At 52.0% G+C, this 22139-nt stretch overlaps 4 protein-coding genes across 7 annotated transcripts; 1 reads left to right on the top strand and 3 right to left on the bottom strand.

Annotated features, from left to right (window-relative positions):
• Positions 1-1243: 1243 nt before the first annotated feature.
• Positions 1244-5920, bottom strand: RRP8 (ribosomal RNA processing 8). Of its 2 annotated transcripts, XM_074372476.1 has the most exons (8): positions 5667-5805; positions 5181-5293; positions 3801-4167; positions 3118-3577; positions 2899-3028; positions 2620-2726; positions 2437-2533; positions 1244-2210 (listed from the first exon to the last, which is right to left on the bottom strand). In XM_074372476.1, exons 2-8 carry the CDS (start codon positions 5250-5252, stop codon positions 2091-2093), a joined length of 1353 nt encoding a protein of 450 aa, XP_074228577.1. In that variant the 5' UTR covers positions 5253-5293; positions 5667-5805; the 3' UTR covers positions 1244-2090. The 2 variants fall into 2 exon arrangements, with proteins under 2 accessions (XP_074228577.1, XP_010963254.1); XM_010964952.3 differs by lacking the exon at positions 5181-5293 and having other exon boundaries at positions 5667-5920.
• Positions 5921-5948: 28 nt separating this feature from the next.
• On the top strand, positions 5949-12588 carry ILK (integrin linked kinase). Of its 3 annotated transcripts, none has more exons than XM_045523741.2 (13): positions 5949-6082; positions 6513-6647; positions 9755-9920; positions 10099-10194; positions 10380-10476; positions 10582-10665; positions 10767-10852; positions 10995-11104; positions 11215-11342; positions 11438-11559; positions 11657-11756; positions 11862-11992; positions 12175-12588. In XM_045523741.2, exons 2-13 carry the CDS (start codon positions 6559-6561, stop codon positions 12322-12324), a joined length of 1359 nt encoding a protein of 452 aa, XP_045379697.1. In that variant the 5' UTR covers positions 5949-6082; positions 6513-6558; the 3' UTR covers positions 12325-12588. The 3 variants fall into 3 exon arrangements, with proteins under 3 accessions (XP_045379697.1, XP_010963252.1, XP_045379698.1); XM_010964950.3 differs by having other exon boundaries at positions 6077-6217; XM_045523742.2 differs by lacking the exon at positions 5949-6082 and having other exon boundaries at positions 6522-6647; positions 9727-9920.
• TAF10 (TATA-box binding protein associated factor 10) lies at positions 12561-13979 on the bottom strand. Its single transcript, XM_010964951.3, has 5 exons — positions 13721-13979; positions 13426-13580; positions 13117-13181; positions 12912-13026; positions 12561-12727 (listed from the first exon to the last, which is right to left on the bottom strand). The coding sequence occupies exons 1-5, from the start codon at positions 13950-13952 to the stop codon at positions 12638-12640; spliced, it is 657 nt and encodes a 218-aa protein (XP_010963253.1). The 5' UTR covers positions 13953-13979; the 3' UTR covers positions 12561-12637.
• Positions 13980-14834: 855 nt separating this feature from the next.
• Positions 14835-21659, bottom strand: TPP1 (tripeptidyl peptidase 1). The gene is made up of 13 exons (XM_074372475.1): positions 21575-21659; positions 21396-21467; positions 20988-21127; positions 19758-19908; positions 19419-19546; positions 19087-19265; positions 18708-18906; positions 18375-18563; positions 18056-18125; positions 17508-17628; positions 17265-17423; positions 17000-17125; positions 14835-16813 (listed from the first exon to the last, which is right to left on the bottom strand). Exons 1-13 carry the CDS (start codon positions 21616-21618, stop codon positions 16673-16675), a joined length of 1719 nt encoding a protein of 572 aa, XP_074228576.1. The 5' UTR covers positions 21619-21659; the 3' UTR covers positions 14835-16672.
• Between the last annotated feature and the right edge of the window lie 480 nt (positions 21660-22139).

The raw sequence follows: 22139 nt of genomic DNA, 5'->3' as shown, positions 1-22139 counted from the left end.
AAATGCTCCTCAGAGTTCTATTCTTAGCCATTTTCTCTTCTCTCATTTTACTCTGGATATCTTTCTCTTCCCATGACTTGAATTACCTCCTCCAGGCTGCCAAGCTTACGTCCCACTTCCAAACAAACATCTAGGTCCCTAAAACCCAACCTTTTGAATGGTATCACCAACCCATACAGTGGCTCAAGCCAGAAATCCGAGACTTGCTTCAGATTCCTTTCACTCAGAGCCTGAATGTCTCACCAGTTCCACCTACTGAAGTTCTCATCTGCCTGCTCCCCCACCGTCACTAGTCCACAGCACCCTCATCATGTGCCCAAAGCCTGGGTTCCTGCAACACCACTGCTTCTCATAGGTCCCACTTAACTGGAGCCTCTCATCCTTATCACCTCCCTAGATGAAGCTCAAGTGACCGCTCTGGGAACACAATGGTAAGTATGAGTTGAGAAGACTGCAGCCCAACACACAATCACTGCACAGCATTTAAATGATGAAGTTGCACTCTTCATGGAGTGCTTTGAGGGTGCGGACGAAGAAGTCAGTTCTGCTTTGGGAGTAATGGAGTAGGAATCAACGAGGCTGTGTGGAAGGATGAGTACGACTTTGCCAGTGAGACGAGTGTTCAGCAGAGAGGAGCATGTGCAAAGGTACTGAGCACAACCTGCTGAATGGTTCACAGCCCAGCCTCCAAACATGCCCTCTGCCTCCAGCCTGCCTCAAAACTTCCATCTCCTTAACTGGAGGCACCCAACTGGCCCAGAGCTCTGGAACCATGTCCCAGTGGTCACTCTCAGCTCTTGTTCTTTGAAATAGGTAGAACAGGCTGCATTTACATACCTGGCCCTTGGCAGATGCCTTCTAGAAGAGGCCGAGGACCTATCATCCTAGTTCATCTTCTCCCAGCATTAGCTTTCCCTGCCCATAGCTTTCCCAGCACATGCTGATCTGGGCCCAGTGCAAGGCAGAAACAACAGGCAGACCCTTCTGTCAACGAGCAGCTCAGTCCCCAACCCAAATGGCAACAACCAGCTGTTATTTACGAAGAGACTCAGCTCCCACACAAACCCCCTCCAAGAACAGCTCAGAATCTGTCAAGAATCTCTAAATATCCTATAAAATAAGCCTGTTGAAAGGCTATCTTCAGTTCTCTCACAGTTTTTCTCAGTCAATATATTCATTCTTCATCCTTCAACCCCTAACCCTGCCTGGGGAAGGTCTTTAGAAAACAGCAACGCTTACAACATACAACAGCCAGCTACAGTTTATTAAGTACCTCCTATGGACCCAGCTACAGGCGTCCTCAGTTACCCCACACAACAATCCCATGAGACAGGAATCCTCTCATCTTCCAAATGAGGACTGTGACATTCAGAGATTAAATGACAATAGGTGGCAGACCTACCTGATCCAAAGTCTGTGCTCCCAGCGAGAGAAACACCAGGGCCCCACAGGACAACAGGTACTAGGAGCAGTTTGGGCCATGTGGCTCCAAAGAAGATGAGGACCAGGGGAAAGAAGTGCCCAGTACAGTATAGGGACAATCAACCACCCTGACTTAGAAGCCCAGACTGATGTACTCAGCCAGGATGTTAGGGGGCTACCAGTTGCCCCAGAGCCAAGAAGCAATGCCTGCCCGAGGCCTTGAAGACCTAGACAGACCAAAGCTGTAGAAGCTAAGGGTCAGCAGGAGCTGGTCTGCAGACAGGAAAAGCAGAAGAGAGGAGAGTGGAGATACTAGGACAGAAAGCCCATGTGGCTCCTGAGAGATTAAAAAGAGGAGCCAAACCCAGAGATGCCTTGAATTTCAAACCATGTGGTTTCCACGACACCTAGGGGATCCGTAATTCCCAGATACTCCTGCATTCTCCAATAAACTCCTCATTCTTTAGCTAGCCCAAATGACTTTATGCTTCTTGCAACCAAGAAGCCTTCATCAGAGCAGGGCTGACCCAGAGGTTTCATTTCATTTTGTTCCTGGGGCACAGTAAGGGTGGTACCAGGTCCTGGGTCACAGCCTGGCTGGATACAGTCTTCAGATACTGAGCCTGGAGTTCAAGACTTGCCTCCTCTTTCAAGAGGGGGTCCAGACGTCACCTGCGCTTGTACAGACAAGGCTGAAGCTTCAGGCCTGAGAGTTGAGCCTTGGGCCCTACTCGAGGGGCACCAGTCTTTTGAAAGTCAAACAAGAAGAAGTGGCTGTTGGTCAGGTCCTAGGGGCAGAAAAGACCGAAGTGAGCACTAAATCCTCACCCCAGCTCCTCAAAACACCTCTGTCCATGTCCCAACCCTGCTCAGAAAGCTTCCCAGGGCTCTCCCATAAGCTGGGCCTTTAAGGAGCAAATGCCTGTGTCTGACTATGACCTCCTTCCTGCACACCGTTACCCCAGAGGGCCACGCCTCAGACAAAAATAGAGTCAGACTTCTCAGGGCCCTCACCTTGGAGATGACTTTGAAGCCTAGTTTGGTGACAGCCCCCAGAAAGTTACGAACATCTTCAAAGCGACTGCTGACCTCCGCCACTTTCAGGAGACCTCTAAGAAGGAGGAAAAAGTTCTAGGTAAATACATAGCACACATATGTATACACATATACATGCATCTGTGTCCTACGGGCTCCTACCCTGGCTTCAACACTCGATTTGCCTCCTCTAGGAAGTCTCTGATGTTGGTTCCCATCAGTGAGAGGCAGAACACAGCCACATCTACAGACTCATCCTCCAGAGGCACCTGTGGAGAGTGGGAATGTTGTGTAAAGCAAGCAATACAGGGAGGAGAAAGCAAGCACCGCATGCTAGGAGTGGACACAAGGATGGGGGGCAGGCCGGGCGTGTTAGAGATTAGCATGTGGAGTTTGGGCCTAGATCACAGGCCAGATACATGGAAGGAGAGAGGGGTTTACCTGGGCCATGTCACACACAGTGACCCTGGGGTCCAAAGAGGCCAAGTCAAAGCAATGCACAGGGTTCCGGATACTCGAAGCCAGGCGGCAGTCCCCACAGCCAAAGTCAGCCACTACCAGGGATGCAGGCCTGGGAGTGGATGGGAGGATCGTTCATTGGTCTGGTCTGAGCCCAGGACTGATCTACTTTGCTTCTCACCGTGCGCCACCCCTACTCACCGCTGGCGAAGATCCCTGGCGATGCGGTCCACAGGCTGCAGTGGCCACTTCTTGACTTGGCTCTGGAAGCCACGATGGTAGAGGAGAAAAGCCTCAGGGTCTTCCTGGAAGAGGCGCTGCGCAGCACTGCTGGGCCCTGAGTACAGCTGTTCATTGAGGTAGCGGAAGCGGGCGCTGTCCAGGCGCTGGGCCATGCGGGCTCGCAGAGCCTCCGCCCGGGCTCCGTGGCTATTGGGACTGAGGACAGGAGGCACCTCGGTCTGCGCAGTGGGGCCTGTGGCCGGGGCCGGGGACTGCTCTGGTGGCTGGGGTGGCCGGAACTTGTTCTTCTGCCTGCGCTTGTTCTTCTGCCGGTTCCGCCACTGCTTGCGACTCAAGGTCCGGGGAGGTTGAGGGGAAGGGGTCTCAGGGCTTGGCTTGGTGGAGTCACTTGTCGCACTAGAATTCCAGGCTTTGAGACCTGCAGGGAGGGGGATGGGAAGGCATATTTAGGGCAAGACCCTCTTAATTCAGAGACTGAGCAAGTCATCCTGGCTGCACCCCTGTCCTTGAGACAGAGACTGTGGCCTGGATCAAAGTACTTAGTCCCTAACCCTAAACCTAACGGGGTCAGATAACCTGTCATGCATAGGATCAGCAGATCCCCCTCCCCATCCCACATTCACATACACATCCACTAATACCTGTTTGGTCAACACTGTCCAGGTGTTGGGCAGGATTTGAGGGGGCCTGTTTCCAGCGTTTCCTCTTTCTCTTCTCTTCTTCAACAGAGTCATTGCCAAGAGGAGCCCCTCTGTGGCACTTCTTCCTTTCCACCTCCTCTTCCTCAGAGTCACTGATAGGGGGGCCCTGTTTTTGACGTTTGGTCTTCCTTTTCTCCTCTACTTCAGTAGAAGCACTGGCAAACAAGGCCTTTTTTGGGCGTTTCTTCTTCCTTTCTACCACCTCCTCCTCCTCAGAGTCACTGCCAGGCAGGCTAGGGGGCTGCTGGGGAAGAGATGCTGCCTCCAGGGCCTGTAATGTGGCCAAGAGCTTGCGGCGCTTGGAGCCCTGGAGGGAAACACAGGATGAGAGCAGGGGTGAGGAGAATGGATGCACCCTGAAGAATCGCAAGGGAGAGATGGGGACCTGATTCAAACACTGATTGGAGGCATCTGGATTATTCTCAGTCAGCTAGCTTGTCCCGAAGCCTGCCAGACCGTGAATAACTTTCAAGTTGCTATCCCAACCTTTGGGAGGCTGCAGGGCAGAGAAATCACCCACCCTACTTTCTTCACTATGCAGACAAGGTAATGGGGTTCCCCAGAGAAACGTGGTAAGGCCACAGCAACAGGACCAAGGCCAGCAACCAGGAGGTTCAAGCCTCAATCTCAGGCTTTTGCCTCCAGCTGATACCTTTCTATTAAAATAGGGAGTTTTCTGAAAACAAGAGAGACAGGATCACAGATGTGTGTTTTAAAGATGCCTCTAACAAAACAAACTAACAAATACAACCAAAAAGAAACAGACTCACAGATAGTAAGAACAAGTTAGTGGTTACTAGTGGGGAGAGGGAAGGGGGGAGGGGGGCCAGACAAGGGCAGGGGATTAAAAGGTACAAACTATTATGTACAAAATAAATAAGCTTTAAGGATGAATTATAGAACACAGCGAATATAACCAAATATACAATTACTACTATTTTGTAGTAACTATAAATGGAATATAACCTTTAAAAAATTTTGAATCTCTATGTTGTATACTTGCAACTTACATAATATTGTACATCAACTATATTTCAAAAAAATAAAAATAAAAGATGTCTTAAGCTGTAGTGCAAAGAACAAACTGAAAGGCATAAGCTGTAGACAGAGGCCAGTGGATTATAGAACGGGTTGAGTGGCTGAAGAGGAGGGGATATAAAGCAGGCAGATTCCACGCTGGAGGCTGACTGAAGAGCAGAAGAGCCTGGGCAAGTGGAGCAGCCCTCACATCCGCAGAGGTTTTAAAGGAGAGAAGGTCTACAGCCTGGGAAGCCATCCTGGGCTGAAGTCCTACTGAACGGTCCAGAGCCAGGCACTTACCTTGGACGTTCTCAGTACCCACTGAGCACCACCTCCCTTTGAAAGGTAGTACTGATAACCCTTTATTCTCATTCACTCTAACTCGCTCCAATCTCCACACAGCCATCAGTGACCTTTTCAAAATGCAAAGGTAAAGAAATTATTCCCCTGCTAAAACACTGTCTATCCTTAATATATACAAAACTTCTACCGCTCCAACTTCTCTCTCTGTGTGTGTTCCAACCACGCGGGTTATTTCGTATGTGTGACCCTAGCTGGACGTGCTTTTCCTATCCAAGAAACCTTTTCTTGACTCACTTCTACTCACCAGTTCTGAGTTCCAAGGTCGGGTTTTTTGTTTGTTTGTTTGTTTGTTTGTTTTTCTTTTTGGACGTTCCCGGGTCTCAGCCGTCCGCGGGCGCCCTGCTCCCCCTGATACACACCCGGCGCGCCCCAGCCCTAGGACCCACCAGGGCCCGCTCCAAGGGCCCCTGCGGGGCCGCTCACCTTGATTTGCGAGGCTGCCGTGAGCCGAGGCCGTGACACTACAGGCCGGAGGTCCGTGACTGCTGGGGCCTCCTCGGCCCACTCGGGCTCCTCGAACATGCGGCTGGCGAGGGCGAGGTCGCGGGGTCGGCGCACCTCTCCACGTGCAGAGCGCAGTCTCCCGGAGTCAGAGCCGGCAGAGGCGCCAGAAGAGGGCCGGAAACCAAAGAGTGAAAGCTAAAGAGCTAGAGCAGCCGAAGCGGCGCCAAAAACCATCGAGTTTCGACACTGGTGGGCTAGAAGGGCAGGGAGGCGGGGAGGAGTGGAGGGCGGGGGGAAGGAGGCCCGCTCTGGCCGGAGAGGGCCAGGGGCGGGGCCGGGCGGCGGGCGCGGCCGGACGGGAGTTCCCCCGAGAAGGCTCCTCCAGCCGAGTGCCGGTGAGTGCGGGAGCACCCGTGCCCCCTCCCCAAGGCTCGAGCCCCACCAAGCCACCACCCCTTACGCTGCCTACTCCGTTCCGAGTGGAGAACGAGGGCCACCCCCGGGAAGGACCTCCGATCGCCTCCCCCAGGGTATAAGGCGCCTGAACCCCCCTCCCCCCAGCTCCGTTCGCGGGAAGGGTCCCTGTTCTTGCTCTTTGACCTCGCTAAGGGAGATACTACCTCCTAATCACCCCCTACCTCGCCCGACCCGCCTTTCCCTCGCGTCCGGGGTACACTGTCTGGGATCATCCCGCGGCCCCCTAATTCCTTCCAGAACTCCAGTAGCCGGGGACGCAGCGCCCAGACCCCACCTCAGCACAAACACTTCTCTCCTGTAGGGGACAAAGCTTAGGGCTCACCCGGTTTTCCTTGGATCCTTCCACAGTCCCCACGCGTCCCCAATCTAGGGGACTCAGCGCCGGGACGCTGCTATGGACGACATTTTCACTCAGTGCCGGGAGGGCAACGCGGTTGCCGTCCGCCTGTGGCTGGACAACACGGAGAACGACCTCAACCAGGGGTGAGCTGAGGTGGCTGGTGGGTGAGAGGAACGGCAAAGACATGGTCTCCGCGATGTGGGGTGCTCACGTCGGGTGCGGGCGGCTGATTTTCCTATCCAGTGTGATGAGTGCTAAACACAGCCTGTCGGGGGCCAAGGGTCTCCACGCAGAAAGCTGTTGTTTGAGCTGAATCTTGACTGTTGAATAAGAATTCCCAGGCAGAGGCTGCAGAGAACTTTTCTAGCCTCAGTGAACTCCATGGGCAAAAGCTAGGGGGCAAGACAGAGCAGAGAGTGCCCGGAAGTTGTCCTGAGTTCCATATGGCTGGAGGATAGAAGATCTCTGTGGGCTTCTGTAGGCTAAAGCATTGGATACAAGTGGAGAACGACAGGATGTAAGATTGGAAAGGTCTGCAAGGGTCAGCCAGGTCATGCAAGGATATTTAGGCTCTAATAAAGTATTCTAAGAACAAGAATTTAAAGCCATGTAATGATATGAGATTGTCCATTTGTTAAGTGTCATCTTGGATGCTTTGTGAACAGCAGGTGGCCATGTGAAGAGAGGCAATTGCCTAGTCCATCCCAGAAGTGGTGATGGACTAGAATGGGGGTGGGTAAAAAAAAGAAAGAAGTGATCAAATTCCTGAAATCTTTAGGATAAAGAATTGGTGAGACTTGGTGTGGGAAGTGAGGAAGATCAAAGATGATGCCCAGGGTTCTGGCTTGGGCACTTGGGTAGATGGTGGTTCCTTTCACTGAGATGGACAAGACTGAAGGGTGATGAGTTCCACTCGGGATGTGTTAAAGTGACAGTACAGCAATGTGGAAATGTTGAGTAGGCTGTTGATTATGCAGATTTGGATTTCAGGAGAGAGATCTGACTTGGAGACACAGATTTGGGAGATACTAGCATGTAGATGGGTATGAAACAGAGGGCATGAGAAACCTGCAAGACCAAAAAGGAGCAACTGGAGGTTGAAGGAGAAACAGGAAAATATGACAGTAAGGCTTAGAGATAAGTGATTGTTTCAACAAAGGGGAAGTGGACAACAGTAGTAGTAAAGGTTGAGAGGTCAAAGAACTTGAGCACTTTAAAAGTAACCACTGAATTTACAATTAATGATACAGCTGATGATCTCTGAGGGCTGGTTCAGAGGAAAACAGGTTAAGAAACCAGACTACACTTGGTTCCTTCATTTAAAGGACTACATGGAACATCTGTGCTGGGTGCTAAGGGTTCTAGGATCAGACATAATGCTTGCCCTCAAGGCAGTGGCCTTGTGGCAGGTTGAGTGGGAGGTGAGGAAACAAAGCTAATGTAGACACGTTCTTTAAGGTGGGCTGAGACAGGAAGGCAAGAAAAGCACTGGTGATGTTGTTGATCAGGATGGTGGATTTTAATTTTTTTTATTTAAAAATTTTATTTTTTAAGGTTGGTAGAGTTTAGTTAAGGATCACCTGTCATCTTCATCCAGGCTTCACTGGTTCCCATTAGGCTCTACACTATTTCTCCATAATTCACAGTCACTTGTTCCATTTTTCATACAATTCTTCAAAGGGTGCTGTGATAGACAGTGAGCACAGTTACTATTTTGTTGGTGGAGTTATAAAGGCGTAGGTGACACTGTCCAGTGAGCCTGACATCTAAGGAGACTGCTGCCAAAAGGTGAAGGGGTGGCATTAGTGAAACTAGTGCTGGTTTGAGGGGATAGGCTTTTGGTGCCCAACTGGCTAAATGCTGGATATGAAGTGGGGGTGAATTTCCTCCTGGCCTTTTTGGGATTAAAATTCAGGCTCTGGGGTGACCAGCAGCTGGACAGTGAGCAGAACCTTTGTGCCCATACTTTTGCCCTCAGGCTCTGGCCTGCTCTGGGGCTACAGACTACCAGAGGCTGATAAACTGGGGCACAAATTAAAGAGCTGGGATGCAAAACTGACTGATAAGCAGGGGGTGGTAATTGCTTTAGGGAGAGGGAGGGGAATACCCACCTCCAGAAGAGCTTGTGGCTATCTGAGTGAGCAGAGGGCAGCTGTGGCGGGAAGTCAGTAAGTTAAAGGCCATGCCCACCACCCACACTGGCTGTGGGAACATCTGGGTGGCTAGTAGTGGCCATACCCCTGAGCAGCCCAAGGCCCCGCCTAGAGCCCCCACACGGGAAGTGACCGCAGCACTCAGGCATCCGGAGGCTGCCGGCCCAGACCGTGGACCGCCCTCCTGCCCCGCCTCTTGGACCTGCAGCCAGAACTGGAGGGAATTTCCTTTTATGGCCCCAGGCTGTCAGGCAGGCCTAGCTCCCAGCCAATTTTTTTTTTTTTCTGGTACACTTTTACTTTGTAAAATACAAGTTCTTGGGAAAAGAAGAGAGTCAGGTACAGCTTTCTTCCTAAAGAAGCCATTCTCATTTTCTTCTGTTTGCCGTGTCCAGGATTGCTTGAGCAGAGGAATCCTGACTTATGTGGTGGTGTCTGCCTCATCACTAATGACTCACCAACAGCACTTCTCCTTTTCATTATAAACTCTTCCAAAATATCATTTTAACTCCATTCCCTTTTTAGATCTTAATTTTAGTACCAGAACCCATCAGTAAGCTTGCTCCCTCTCCCATGAGTTGTCTTTCCTTCTCAAAGATACCCTTCCTTCCCATTAACATGCACTGAACACCTTTCAGTCCTTTCTTTCAAGAAGCTTACAGTCTCATAGACAAGACAGCTCACTAACAGATTTTTATAATGCAGTGGGACAAATACTAATAGGGGGAGGTACAAGATGCAGTAGAAAACAAAAGGACCAACAGATGTTGCAAAAGGGATGCAGAGGAAACCAGATGAAAAATGCTACCCTTTAATGAGACAGGCAAGCTAGGGAAGAAAGGCTAGTGGGAGATGGTAATGCAGGCAATGAATCATACAGATTTGCTGGGATTTCAGGTGGTGGTTGGCTGGGTTTAAAGCTTGGGGGAAGGTCTGAATTGGACAGCTTTGGGAGTTGCTGGCATGAATGAGAATCAAAGTCCTAGAGAGGTAAGGTTTCCCAGGGAGAGTATGCAGAGTGACTATCAGTTTTTCTTGTATCAAAGCCTTTGCCCCATCCCACCTCCAGATCAATGACCATTGCCCCTTCCTCAAAGGGACGATCATGGCTTCTCCCCCTTGCACTGGGCCTGCCGAGAAGGACGCTCTGCTGTGGTTGAGATGCTGATCATGCGGGGGGCACGAATCAATGTGATGAACCGTGGGGATGACACACCCCTGCACCTGGCAGCCAGTCACGGACACCGTGATATTGTACAGAAGGTATGTATGAACCTCTGCCTGTCACCTACTTGATATACACTCCTGGAAGTCAGTCACAGGCACTATAATGTATTATAGAAAGTATGTGTACTTTTCTCGCTCCTTGTGTGCCTCAACACGTCTCTCATTTGGGAGTGACTGTGCCTTCTGCCTCTTTCTTTTTGGCCACGGGGACCAGCTGCTGCAGTACAAAGCTGACATCAACGCAGTGAATGAGCATGGGAATGTGCCCCTGCACTATGCTTGTTTCTGGGGTCAAGATCAGGTGGCAGAGGTGAGTAGTCAGACCTAGACCCCTGGGATTGGTGGGAAGCAAAGTCTGATCTTGAATGGGAGATCCTGGAACCCTCAACCCATCCTGTGAGTCCTGCCCCGTGTATGTCACTCACAGGGTCTGTACTACATCTGCGTTAATGGCTGGTTGTGACTGTCCTCATCACAGCCACCTTTTAATTCCAGGACCTGGTGGCAAATGGGGCCCTTGTCAGCATCTGTAACAAGTATGGAGAGATGCCTGTGGACAAAGCCAAGGCACCCCTGAGAGAGCTTCTCCGAGGTCTGTCCCCACCCACCGCTTGTGTCCTCTCATCTTGTCCCCACCTATCCCCTCCCACCACCACACCACAGGTGAGGCCAAGGCTGTTTGTCTTTGTTTCCCTAGAGCGGGCAGAGAAGATGGGCCAGAATCTGAACCGTATTCCATACAAGGATACATTCTGGAAGGGGACCACCCGCACTCGGCCCCGTGAGTCAGTTGTGAGGGGAGGGGTGGTAACAGGGAATAATCCTGGGCTCCTGGGGCTGGGTTAGAGGGAAGCTGGGTACCTGACCTGCCCACACTCTTAGGAAATGGGACTCTGAACAAACACTCCGGCATTGACTTCAAACAGCTCAACTTCCTGGCGAAGCTCAACGAGAATCACTCTGGAGAGGTGACCCCTGCCTTTTTGTCCCCCCCACCCTTCCACCCCCACATATAACCTGCTCAGCACCTGTTTTAAGTTTCTCCTCCAGTCAGTGGGCAAGAAAGCAATGGCCTTAGTTAAAGCCTCTTAACCCTTACCTGTCCCTCAGCTATGGAAGGGCCGCTGGCAGGGCAATGACATCGTCGTGAAGATGCTGAAGGTTCGAGACTGGAGTACAAGGAAGAGCAGGGACTTCAATGAGGAGTGTCCCCGGCTCAGGTGGGGCAAGGCCTAAACTGGAGGCCTTGGTTCCAAAGAACCCTGCCCAGCACCCAGGTGAAGATCTTTTAAGCTGGGTCTCAGCCGGGACTACCCTCTCCCTCTTTCAGGATTTTCTCACACCCGAACGTGCTCCCAGTGCTAGGTGCCTGCCAGTCTCCACCTGCTCCTCACCCCACCCTCATCACACACTGGATGCCATATGGATCCCTGTACAACGTGCTACACGAAGGCACCAGTGAGTAGGGGATGCCAGATTGCACTGTGGTAGGGGAAGGGGAGAAGAGGTGTGTGAGACTCTCCAAATTATTTAATTCTTGCTGCCTCTCTTAGATTTTGTTGTGGACCAGAGCCAGGCTGTGAAGTTTGCACTGGACATGGCAAGGGGCATGGCCTTCCTGCACACACTAGAGCCCCTCATCCCACGACATGCACTTAACAGTCGTAGTGTAATGGTGAGATCACTTCACTCCTGGCCCAGGTCCCCAGAAGCCCTTTCCCTATCTAGGACAGGACTTACCTCTTTCGACACAACTGTCTTCTCTTCCTCAGATTGATGAGGACATGACTGCACGAATCAGTATGGCCGACGTCAAGTTCTCCTTCCAGTGCCCCGGGCGAATGTATGCACCTGCCTGGGTGGCCCCTGAAGGTGAGTGAGGGCGTTATGTTGGGAGCAGAGAAGGGACAGCTCAGTAGTAATGGAAGGGGGCAGAGACAGGCCAGGCAACTGAACAGATAAGTCCTGTCCCTCCAGCTCTGCAAAAGAAGCCTGAAGACACAAACAGACGCTCAGCAGATATGTGGAGTTTTGCAGTGCTTCTGTGGGAACTGGTGACACGGGAGGTACCCTTTGCTGACCTCTCCAACATGGAAATTGGAATGAAGGTAAGAGCACAACTGGGTGTACTCACGTTGGGGGAATGGTGCTGGTAATGATGGTAACTGTACTGGAGCCAAATCTTCCCACATTTGTTCAAATATACAGAATCCTGTCCTGAGGCCTAGAGACTTCTGCCCACAGGAAACTCAAGTTCTGAGACCCACCTTGTATTTCCTTGTGTTTGCAGGTGGCACTGGAAGGCCTCCGGCCTACCATCCCACCAGGCATTTCCCCCCACGTATGTAAGCTTATGAAGATCTGCATGAATGAAGACCCTGCTAAGCGGCCCAAGTTTGACATGATTGTGCCTATCTTGGAGAAGATGCAGGACAAGTAGGGGTGGAAAGTCCTTTGCCTAAACTCCAGAGGTGTCAGGACACGGTTCGGGGAGTGCACCTCCCCAGAGCAGCAGGCCTCTGGTTGCCTCCCCTGCCTCCAGTCATGGTACTACCCCAGCCATGGGGCCCAACCCCTGTCCCCATCCCTACCACTGTGGCCCCAAAAGGGAGTGGGCTCAAAGCTTTTGTCACTTGCCACACGGTGTCTCCCAGCATGGGAGGGATCAGCCCTGCCTGTCACAATAAAGTTTATTATGAAAACAGGCTGGTGTGGGGACAAAGGGACAGACAAGTACATTTAGGCTGGGTGGCTCAGGTGAAGTAGTGCGGCTTCTTCACATTGATGCCATACTCGCTGAGGGCAGGGGTCAAGTCCTCCATGGTTAGAGTGTACTTGCGGTCCTGAGGGAAGAGGGAAGAGTACCAGCTGAACACAGAAATTCCAGATTCCAGTCCCAGGTGGGTGGCCCTGAGTAGGTCTTTCACCTCCCCTAGGGCTTAAGTTTCCCTCAAAGGGGTTTCAGGATAAATTAAGCCTCTGCTGCTGTAGGAGGTAATTACTGATTCAGTGAACCACCCCTCACACCTTGCTCTTGCTTCGGGAGCTGCCAGAGGCTGTGCCCTTCATTTTGCAGTGCTGTAGGGCATCGTTGGCAATATCTGAGATGAATTTCTGGGCAGCTAGGGAGATGAGCCGAATTCTAGAGAGAAAAAAAATGGTATGAGAAGGAGATGGGACAACAAATTCCACACAAGCACCCAAGGCTCTAACCTGCCCAGAGATTACTCACATGCGTGGGTCCGAGGCCTCAAAGCCAGCACGGTTCAGGTAGTAACCAGTCACTGCATCAGGGATCTGAGAAATCAATTAGACAACTGTCAGTGTTAGCCCTGTGCACTGCTGGGCTGAGAGTGGGAGGGTAAGGGAAACAGAGAACAGGCCTGGCTATCAGGAAGCTCCCAGTTCGGGTGGGCAGAAGACATAAATCATAAGAGCCAGTAGGAGAGTAAATACAAGAAGAGGAGGCTGCAAATCCAGGTGGAGTGGCAGAAATTGGCGTGACAGAAGCCTAATAGCCTTGTTCAGGCGGGAAGCCCACCGTAGGCGTGTAATCCTCCAGCTGCATCAGGAAGTCCACTAGAGGCGTGCTGGATACCACCGGCTTCACGTCTCCGTTGGCCGCGCTTGGCAGCACGTAAACCCCGTTAGACATGGCACCTTCCGGGGGCGCCGCGCCGCCCGCCGACACCGGAGCTGGAGGAGAACCAGCAAACTGAGACACGGAGATGGGAGGCGCAGGGGCCCAGCTAGGTCTGCCTTATACCCTCTGCCCTCACACGCCGCTGGGCCAAGCCCAAGGCGCTGCCCTCGCCCTCACCCGTCCCGGCGCTCACCCGCCCCGCGCCGCTCGGCCGGCTCCCCGGCCCGCGCCGCCACGGGTCCCGTGCCCCCTGCCGCGGCTCCAGTCCCAGGCCCCCCTGCTGTCCCCGCGGGGCTGGCCTTGTTCTCCGCAGCGGTGCCGGCGGGCAGCGCGGCGGGGGCTGAGACCGCGGGCGCCGGGCCCGGGGCCGAGGCGACGGAGGCCGGCGCCGCCTCGGGGTCCGCGCCGGAGCCGCTGCAGCTCATCGGGCCGGTGGGAGAGGCGGCGAACAGAGCCGCTTCCGCTTCCGCCCACGTTACGCACACACCAGGGGTGACGTCACAGCCCTGCGACTCGCCCCTCCCACGCCATGTTCGCTCCTCCTTTAGGCTTCCCGCCTCTTTTCGCTGCCTATCAGCCCGCTAGATGACAAAGGCCCAAGGGCGGAGACCGAGCGTAGGACAATCGCGGTAGCGCGGACATTTCACCTCCCACCCCGCCGTACTGAGGCGGTTCCGCTGGGCTGGGGGCCCATGAATGTCGAGGACTCTATTCTGTGAGTCTGGGACCCCCTCACCCAGCCTGACGCCTGAAGTCCCTGCTTTGGGGCTCCTCGCCCTGACACCTCTCCAACACTGGTTGCCTGTTAATCTGCATCCTTTCTAGTTCCCTTATTCAGCCTGTTAAGGGTTTGTAGTAGAATTGGAAAGCTCCTCTCCCCGCCAGCTGCACAAAGTGAGGGCATCAGAAGAGCTCGCACACTGCTGCTGTAGATGGGGAGGGAGGTAGAGTCCACCCTCTGTGTAGGTGGCGAGGAGTGGGCAGGAATGGTTCTAGGACCCCACTGGATACCCAAATCTGCGGATTGGATGCTCAAGTCCCTTATATAAAATGGCATAGTATTTGCACTGTATACTTTAAATCATCTCTAGATTACTTATAATACCTAATGCAATGTAAACGCTATGCAAATAGTTGCTGGTGGGTGGTAAATTTGTTTCTCATAACTTTTCGGGGTTTTTTTTCCCCTAAATATCTTCAGTTCGTGATTGGTTGAATCAGTGGATATGCACCCTGAGGATACAGACAACTGACTGTCTTTCAGCCTGAGTAAACAACATATGCAAAAATCACATCTAGTGAAAGAGTGGGGTTTTCAATGCAGCAAACATTTATTTAATTCCTATTTGCCAGTCCTGAGCTAGGGCCTCTGAACGCAGAGTTCTAGTAGGACAAGATTCTAGTCCTCTAGGCACCAACGGTCTTGGAAAGGAAGGCAAACAGGTAAACTGGCAATTTTGACAATATGTGGGAGTTACAATACTGGAGGTAGACACAAAGTGTGCAGGCAAGGGAGGAATGGAACTAACGGCTGCTGCCTACTTCTGAGTCAGGCATTCTATCAATTTTATTCCATTTAATGATTCCCTTAATATTATGAGAGGCAGGTATCAATATCCTCACTTAACAGGTGAGGGAAAAGGCTCAGAGAGATGAATTTACTTGTCCAGGGCTCTTTTCCAGTCTTTATCAGAACCAAGAATCAAACTGATTTGGTTTCAAAAATCCAGAATTTTTCTGCTATACTGAAATCAGCTAGCTTCAGGGAGCCAAAAGGTTCACAAGAAAAGGTGATTTCTGAGCTGAGTCTTGAAAGAATCCTGGAAATCAGCCAGGCAAAGGGAGCCAGGGAGAGTGTTAAGGGCACAGAACAGCTTGAGCAAAAGTGAAAATGTGTGTGGGGAGAGCAGGGAAGCATAAACAATTTGTTACTCAGGAACAAATAGCAAGGAAGGGATTAGGTTTATGAGTCGATAAAAAGCCCAGACCAGATCCAGTAATCTTTGAAGAATCTTAATCAAGTAAATGACCTCATGGAATTTGCATCTTACTCTGGTAGGTGGTTTAGGGAAGGATGGGAAGTAAGGACACATCTCGAAAGGGCCCTCACAATTCAGAAGAGAATATGAGTCAGAGCTAATGTAGCAGTAGAGGTGGAGAGAAACAGATGGGTTCTAGATATACGTGGGAAATATAATTGGCAAGACTTGTGGATTGATAAAGATATACTGAAGAGGTCAAGTCAGTAGGACTTGTTGATTGAAGGTGATGATGGAAGGAGGTGAAGGAAATGGGAATCTAGGATGGCACTTTAGGTTTCTGGCTTGGTTGGAAGAAACATAGAGAAGAGTTTGGGACTGGGAAGAAGAAAGATGAAGTATTGAGCATCACACATCTGGCTTTTAAGGTATTAATCACTGTTGAACAGAAAGTCTGATTTTAATGAGATGGTGATGGCTGTGGATGCCAGTGATTGATTTGTTCCAACGGACAATGAGTAGAGTGAGAAGAGCAAAAGACTAAGGATGGAGCAATGAAATACACCAACATTCAATAAGGAAGCAGAGAAAGAGAAGGAGGAAAGAGGGAATGGGGGAGGAAGAGGAAGTGGCCAGAGAAGTTAAGTCCTGAAGCTAAGGAAGTCTCGAGAGGGAGTAGGCAACTATGATAGAAAGCCCATAAAGCAAAGATTGGGAAGTGTGCACAGGATGAAGCAGCAGGGAGGCCTTTGTTTCTCCATGTCAGGAGAGGAAAGAGTGAAAAATCAGAGCAAACCTCACAGCAATGAATTAAGGAGTGAAGATGAAGTGAAATAGTGTACCCAGACAGGGTAGACAATCCTTTAGAAAAGCCTGGTTGACAAGAGAAAGAAGATGGGGGGTGGAGTCTGCAGGGGAGAGTCCCAAACAGTGCTGGTTATAGCATCTTGTAGAGGAACCTGGGGCAGGAGTAGGGGGACCTGAGTATGATGGGGCAGGCCGGGTTGGCAGTCAAATCAAGCTCAAAGCGTTTCGAGGTTAGGGAGATAAGCTGTCAGTGGCAGTCAACAGTTGAGGGTTCAACAGGACTTCCAATAGTGCAGAATAAGGAATCGAGCCACCAGCTGTGGGGCAGGGGACAGACCCCCTCTCCTAGCAGGAAAGGGTCAAGGGTCGATGAGTGTCTTCAGTAGAGCTGGGAAGTTGGGTGTTCCCCAGCCTGTCACTGGATCCCAGCCAGGGCCAGAGCAGAAACCTTGACCCTCCACCTCTTCATTCAGACAGGATGCATGGCAGCCATGGGTTACCTAGGAAGGGGAGTGGAGGTGGGCATCAGACTTGGGTCTGCTGGTACCAGTACTAACAGACTGCAGGCCCTCGCCCTGTAGTCACATTCCAGAGGCTGTCCCACCCCATCAGAATTGACCTCAAGTTCATCTTTGCACTCACCATTCACTTATGAAAACATCTACACCCTTCCCTTCCACACTCACATCAAACAGTCCTGTCCCACGCTGCTGGTAGAGCCTTGGGTTGAGAAAGCCAAGAGCAGGGTGGCCTCTGAGGAGTCTGTGCTCATTTATCAGGGATAGGATTCCCCCAAACACTGGAGTAGAGGCCTGCAAAGGTGAAGGTGCAAGTAGAGGTCAAGGGTTCAGACTTTTTGGGAGGGATATTTGGAAGGATCAGAGGTCTCCGAGGAGTCAGGGGTTCTGGGTGCAAGGTCTTGCAGGTAGAACCTGAGGTAGGAGTTCTCACCGAGGTGCCAGACACCCATGGAATGGGCACGTGGTTGCTAACCACCCAGTAGCCATCAGAGAGTGCAGCCACATCTGGGTAGGCACGGCCACTGGCATTGAAGTAACTGGATGGTGGCAAGTGGGGACTGGAGCTCAGGTACCAGGCTACAGCTTCTTCCTGAAAGGCATTGTTGAGTGAGTACTGTCTGCTGAACTGAGGCTCCCAACAGTCCCCCCTTCATCCACAAAAACATACACGTACCTGGTAAGAAGGCTGTGGGAACACATTGCTGAAGCCGCCACCACTGATATAGTCAACAATCTCATTTGTGACTCGGAAAGGATTCTGGAAGGATGTGCCTCCTACTGTGGTGACATAGGGGCTGAGGGCAGAAGACAGCGCTCAGATTGTAAGGGTCCAAAGGACACCTCCAAAATGTATGGGGATAGGTGAGTGTGGCCTGGGTCTTGCTGGAGGGGCTGGACTGTTGGGGAAGCATGTAGAAGGGGATGACTGAGAGTTTTGAGCCCTCAAGGCATGGCCTTCAATGACTGTGCACACTTTTCCCCACAGAACACCCACTAAGTCTTCCACTAAAATGCCTGGGGACCGAGGAAGAGGAACTGTGTCCTACTCAGGAGACTCAGGGCCTGGGACCTACAGGAAGAAGGGAGTGCAGGAACCAGAGCAGGTAAAGCTGAGGACTGAGCCACAGGAGGACCTGGTGGGGCCAAGGCAAAGGTTCCAGATCATGAGGGCACAGATGAAAGATTGGTGGTCACAGGTAAGTGGTGGGCAGGGGTGCTTACCTGGAGGCAGGGAAGCTGGGACGGAACTGGTGTCTTCCAGAGACAGACCAACACCCAGCCCCACTGTCACCTGAGGGAGAGACCAAGTTTAGCACTCCCATTAAATTGGTCAAAGCTTGAATGTGGGTTCAGATGTCAGAGAGGAAGTTCGAGTGTCAGTCATTACTGCAAGAGGTCAGAGTTTAGAGGTCAGGTCAGTGGTCCCTGTTGAGTTCAGATTATGAGTCAGAGATCAGGTTCAGGAGCCACTGTGGGGTCAGAGTTCTCATGTTGGGTGGGTGTGGGTGGAAGGAGGTCTCAGTTTAGAGTAGGAGGTCACCTGAGGCAAAGAGCAGGGTGAGACCCCGAGCAGCAGCCTTCATGAACTCGGTGTTGACCCGCTGGATGTAGGCGCTGCTGAGGGAGTCCTCGTCATCTCCATAACTCACAGTGTGCACATATGGCAGGGCTGACTCATTACTGAGCAGCAGGAGCCACTGCAGGAAGGGCTCCTGTGACTCATGCCGGCCTGGATGTTTTTGGAGGGAAGGGCACAAGGGCAGTCATTTAGGGGGTTGTCAGGATCTCCCTCTAGCTCATGGGATTCCCTTGGGGAAGCAAAGATCACCACTCACCCCACCCCATCCCCACCAAACAGTCCCCTTGGCAGTACCAGGGTTACTGTAGACCCAGGTGGAGATGTTGGCCCCAGCACTCATCAGGTACTCCACATCTAGGCTGGCCTCGATGCCGGCCCGGCCCCGGCGCTGTTGTCCGACCACACGAGCAACTGATACCTGGTGGGCAAAGTTCCCACCAAAGAGATGCATGAACTCAGCCAGGTCCGACTCATGGAAATACTGCTCCAGAAACTATGGAGGAAGTCAGAGATATCATGGGTCAGAGGACACAGCCCCAGGGATCAGGTCAGTGGATACTGACCGATCACAGGATTTGGGATGAGAGCCCAGGGGCTAGTTAGAGAGCCAGCCCCAGGCTGGTCAGGCACTTGGGGAGGTGGTATGAACCCTGAGGCTCTCTGCATGGCTCACCTGGGCACAGGCTTGGCTGTTGTTGGTTGTGCCTGAGCCCACGTCTTGTGCTGTCAAGTTGTACCGCTCACGGATCACGGACGGGGTCACCCCCAGGTGCAGGCCTACAGTCCCTGGCACCTGTGGCTCGGAGCGTTGCCTCAGGGTTGATGTGGGGGGAAAGCGGTGCAGCCCTCCCACTGTGGGGAGGAGTCAGGCTTGAGGAGATCTTTTAGATTCCAATGCCCACTTTACCACTGACCCCTCTCTTACCCCCTCCCCCCATGGCATCTAAACCTCTCTTGTCCCTGGCTCTGCCTGCCCCAATCCCCACCAACCCCATTGGGTGTTACCAAAGTCCACATGGGAGACCAAGGCCTTCGGAAGTTGATAGGGACGTGGAGACCTTACAGCATGGGTCTCTGCAGGTCCCCCCACATAGCGATGAAACTCAGCCCCAGAGAGCAGCAGCTCTGCCTGCCTGGAGGTCAGAGATCAGAGAACAGAGGTCAGAAAGCATGGAATGTGGCAGAGGAGGCTGCCTGAGCATCACTAGGCAGTTAGTCATTACCTCCCCACACGTTATCTTTTACCCATAGCACCAAGCAAGCTCTCAGCTCCCTCCCACTGCGGGGAACTAATCTCCTTGATGGGATGATTGGTTCCCTCCACGAACAATCACTCCCTCTCACCGGACACTCAGCCAGCAAGTCAGAAAGTCCTGTGTGGTCACTGACTGGCAGTTCCGGGCTCCAGCTGCCAAAAGCCATTTTTGGACCGTGTGGAGGGTCAGTGGTGATGGCCGGACCAGTTCAGCCACATCCTCTAGGGTCAGGTACTTTCCTGCAGGGATTCAGTAGAGGCTCTTGTCTTCATTCACTGCTTTTCCAAGTTACCCTTTTTTGGACTTCAACCAGGAGACATTGGGACTTCACAGGAAAACTGGAACAGGGTCTTGAGGGATGAGTGAGAACCTTCTAGTGAAAAGGCAGGCTGTGCAGGTACAGGCTAAATTTGGGGGAATATGAATTTATCCTAAAGGCCAGTAGGTGGCAAATGCTGCACCAGAGCATGCATTGCCATGATCGTGAAAGGCGAATGAGGCTAATAGATTTAAAATGTTCATTTTCAGTTTGTTTCTGATAAAAGTTTCCAAAACTTTTTAAGCCAATTGTAAAATGACGTCTAGTTTAAATCACACTGGTTGATTTTAAGCGTAACATGATAGTGAGTCGCTGTTTTCCTACATGGAGCCACACACACCCCTCCTGGATGAATCTTAGACTACCCTCCTCACACACACACCACCCCTGCCCCTATCATGAAGGGCTTGTAGGAAGGGGCTGGAGGAGAGGGGACTGCAGAGCAGTTAAGGGGCTGGGCAGCAGTTCAGGTGAGGCAGTAAACTGCTGAGTTGGTGGCAACAGGGAATGGTAAGAAGTGGCCTACTCCAAAGGCTGTTTCAGAGTTGGAACTGGCAGCCTTAGTGTCTGAATGGAGGAGTAAATGGGAGGAAGTTTGAAGGTGGGGGGAGGAATTTGAGGTAATGGGCACTTAGATGTACTAGACGCTACTTCACCCTTTGTCAGGTAGCTGGTTAAAAGTAGAGTCAGAATTTGAATACAGATCTGATCATCAAGCCTGTGCTCTCAACCATATCCACTTTCAGTTTTTCAGCCTGATGACCACAAGTGGAAAGTTTTGTAGGAAAAGATGTGAGTTGTTTTTGGACAGTCTAGTTTCGATTCACTTTTCTATTCAGAAACTGTTCAATGAGAGCCACTGCCGTTCATCTGCCCTAGATCATCCTCTTGACGGACACCAAGAGCATGTCCTTGATGTGATCTGCACCGTTCCGTGCTCAGCCCAGCCCTATGTCCTTCCACCGCATCCCACATCCCGCCCCCCATCCCAACAGGCACCGTAGAGAGGAGAGCCAGGATCCGACACAGCCTGCACCAGCTTGGACAGTCTGTCCAGGTTCTGCTGTCTCAGGGCAAACGTGAGACTCAGCTCTTCCTCAGGGTCCGCACGGCCCAGGGACACCCAGCCTGGGGGCAGCCTGCAGGGTCAGGGTCAGGAACATGGCCATTGTTAGCGTGGTGATAGGAGATATTGGTCATTGAATGTTCAACTTTAGACTTGGGAGGATGCTACAAATAGATATGGATCACAGGAGGTGGGTGATCGGGTACTAAGCCTGGAAATCTGGGGATGAGACCAGGCAGTGGGTACCAGGAACCGGTAAGGGGGTGAGGGAGGCTAGAACCAGGATAGTGGGTGCAGGACAAGCCATGGGGAAGGAGGCAGTCAGTGCTAAGTCAACTCACGTCCGCTGCTGGTCAGGCTCCGGGTTGTAACTGCATTTGCCGGCAACAAAGAGGGCAAGGAGCCCTAGGAGGCTGTAGGGGCAGCACGTGGGTTTCAGCAGGAGCTGGACTGTTCCCACCCTCCACCATACACTCCCTCCAATGTGATTCCCTTCTCTGGGGGGCCCCTAGATTCTCACCAGACTCGGGGTCCCATTCTGCCTTTCTGCAGATCCGCTGTCATGTGATAGGTCACGTGAGCTCCACCACCACCACCGCTCTCGGCCTAGAAACTAGTGACGGTGCTAGCTCCTCCCTCGAATGGGTGGTTCTGAATGCTGGGTAAGGGGTGGGGCCTGTCAAGCACTGGGTTAACCCAGGGCTCCCGACCTGCTGCCAGAATCCAGGACTCACCACGGTGAAGGAGGTGCTTAAGAAAGGAGCTCTGGAGGCCCACAGACCCACAGACCCGGGTTCTTACTCTGTATGACATAAGGAAAGTCACTTAACGTCTCGGAGCCTAGGTTTCTTCATGTAGAATACGGAGACCATTATGTTAAAAGTGCTCTGCCTTGTAGGGTTGCGGTGAATATTTACAAAGATAAAAGCAGGCAAACCTTTCAGTAAAGGGCCCCATATGGCAAAGGCTCAACAAATGTGAGTTCTTATAACATGAGGATATATAGTGGCCCCAAGAAAAACGAGTAAACCACTTGGCTGCTCTTGTATCCACCCCCACCTCCTTGAAGAGCCTCAAACCTAGAG

This window comes from Camelus bactrianus, chromosome 10, assembly GCF_048773025.1.
Source record: "Camelus bactrianus isolate YW-2024 breed Bactrian camel chromosome 10, ASM4877302v1, whole genome shotgun sequence".
Taxonomy (NCBI): Eukaryota; Metazoa; Chordata; class Mammalia; order Artiodactyla; family Camelidae; genus Camelus; species Camelus bactrianus.
The sequence above is the reverse complement of the archived record's forward strand: the minus strand, read 5'-3'. Positions and strand labels throughout refer to the sequence as shown.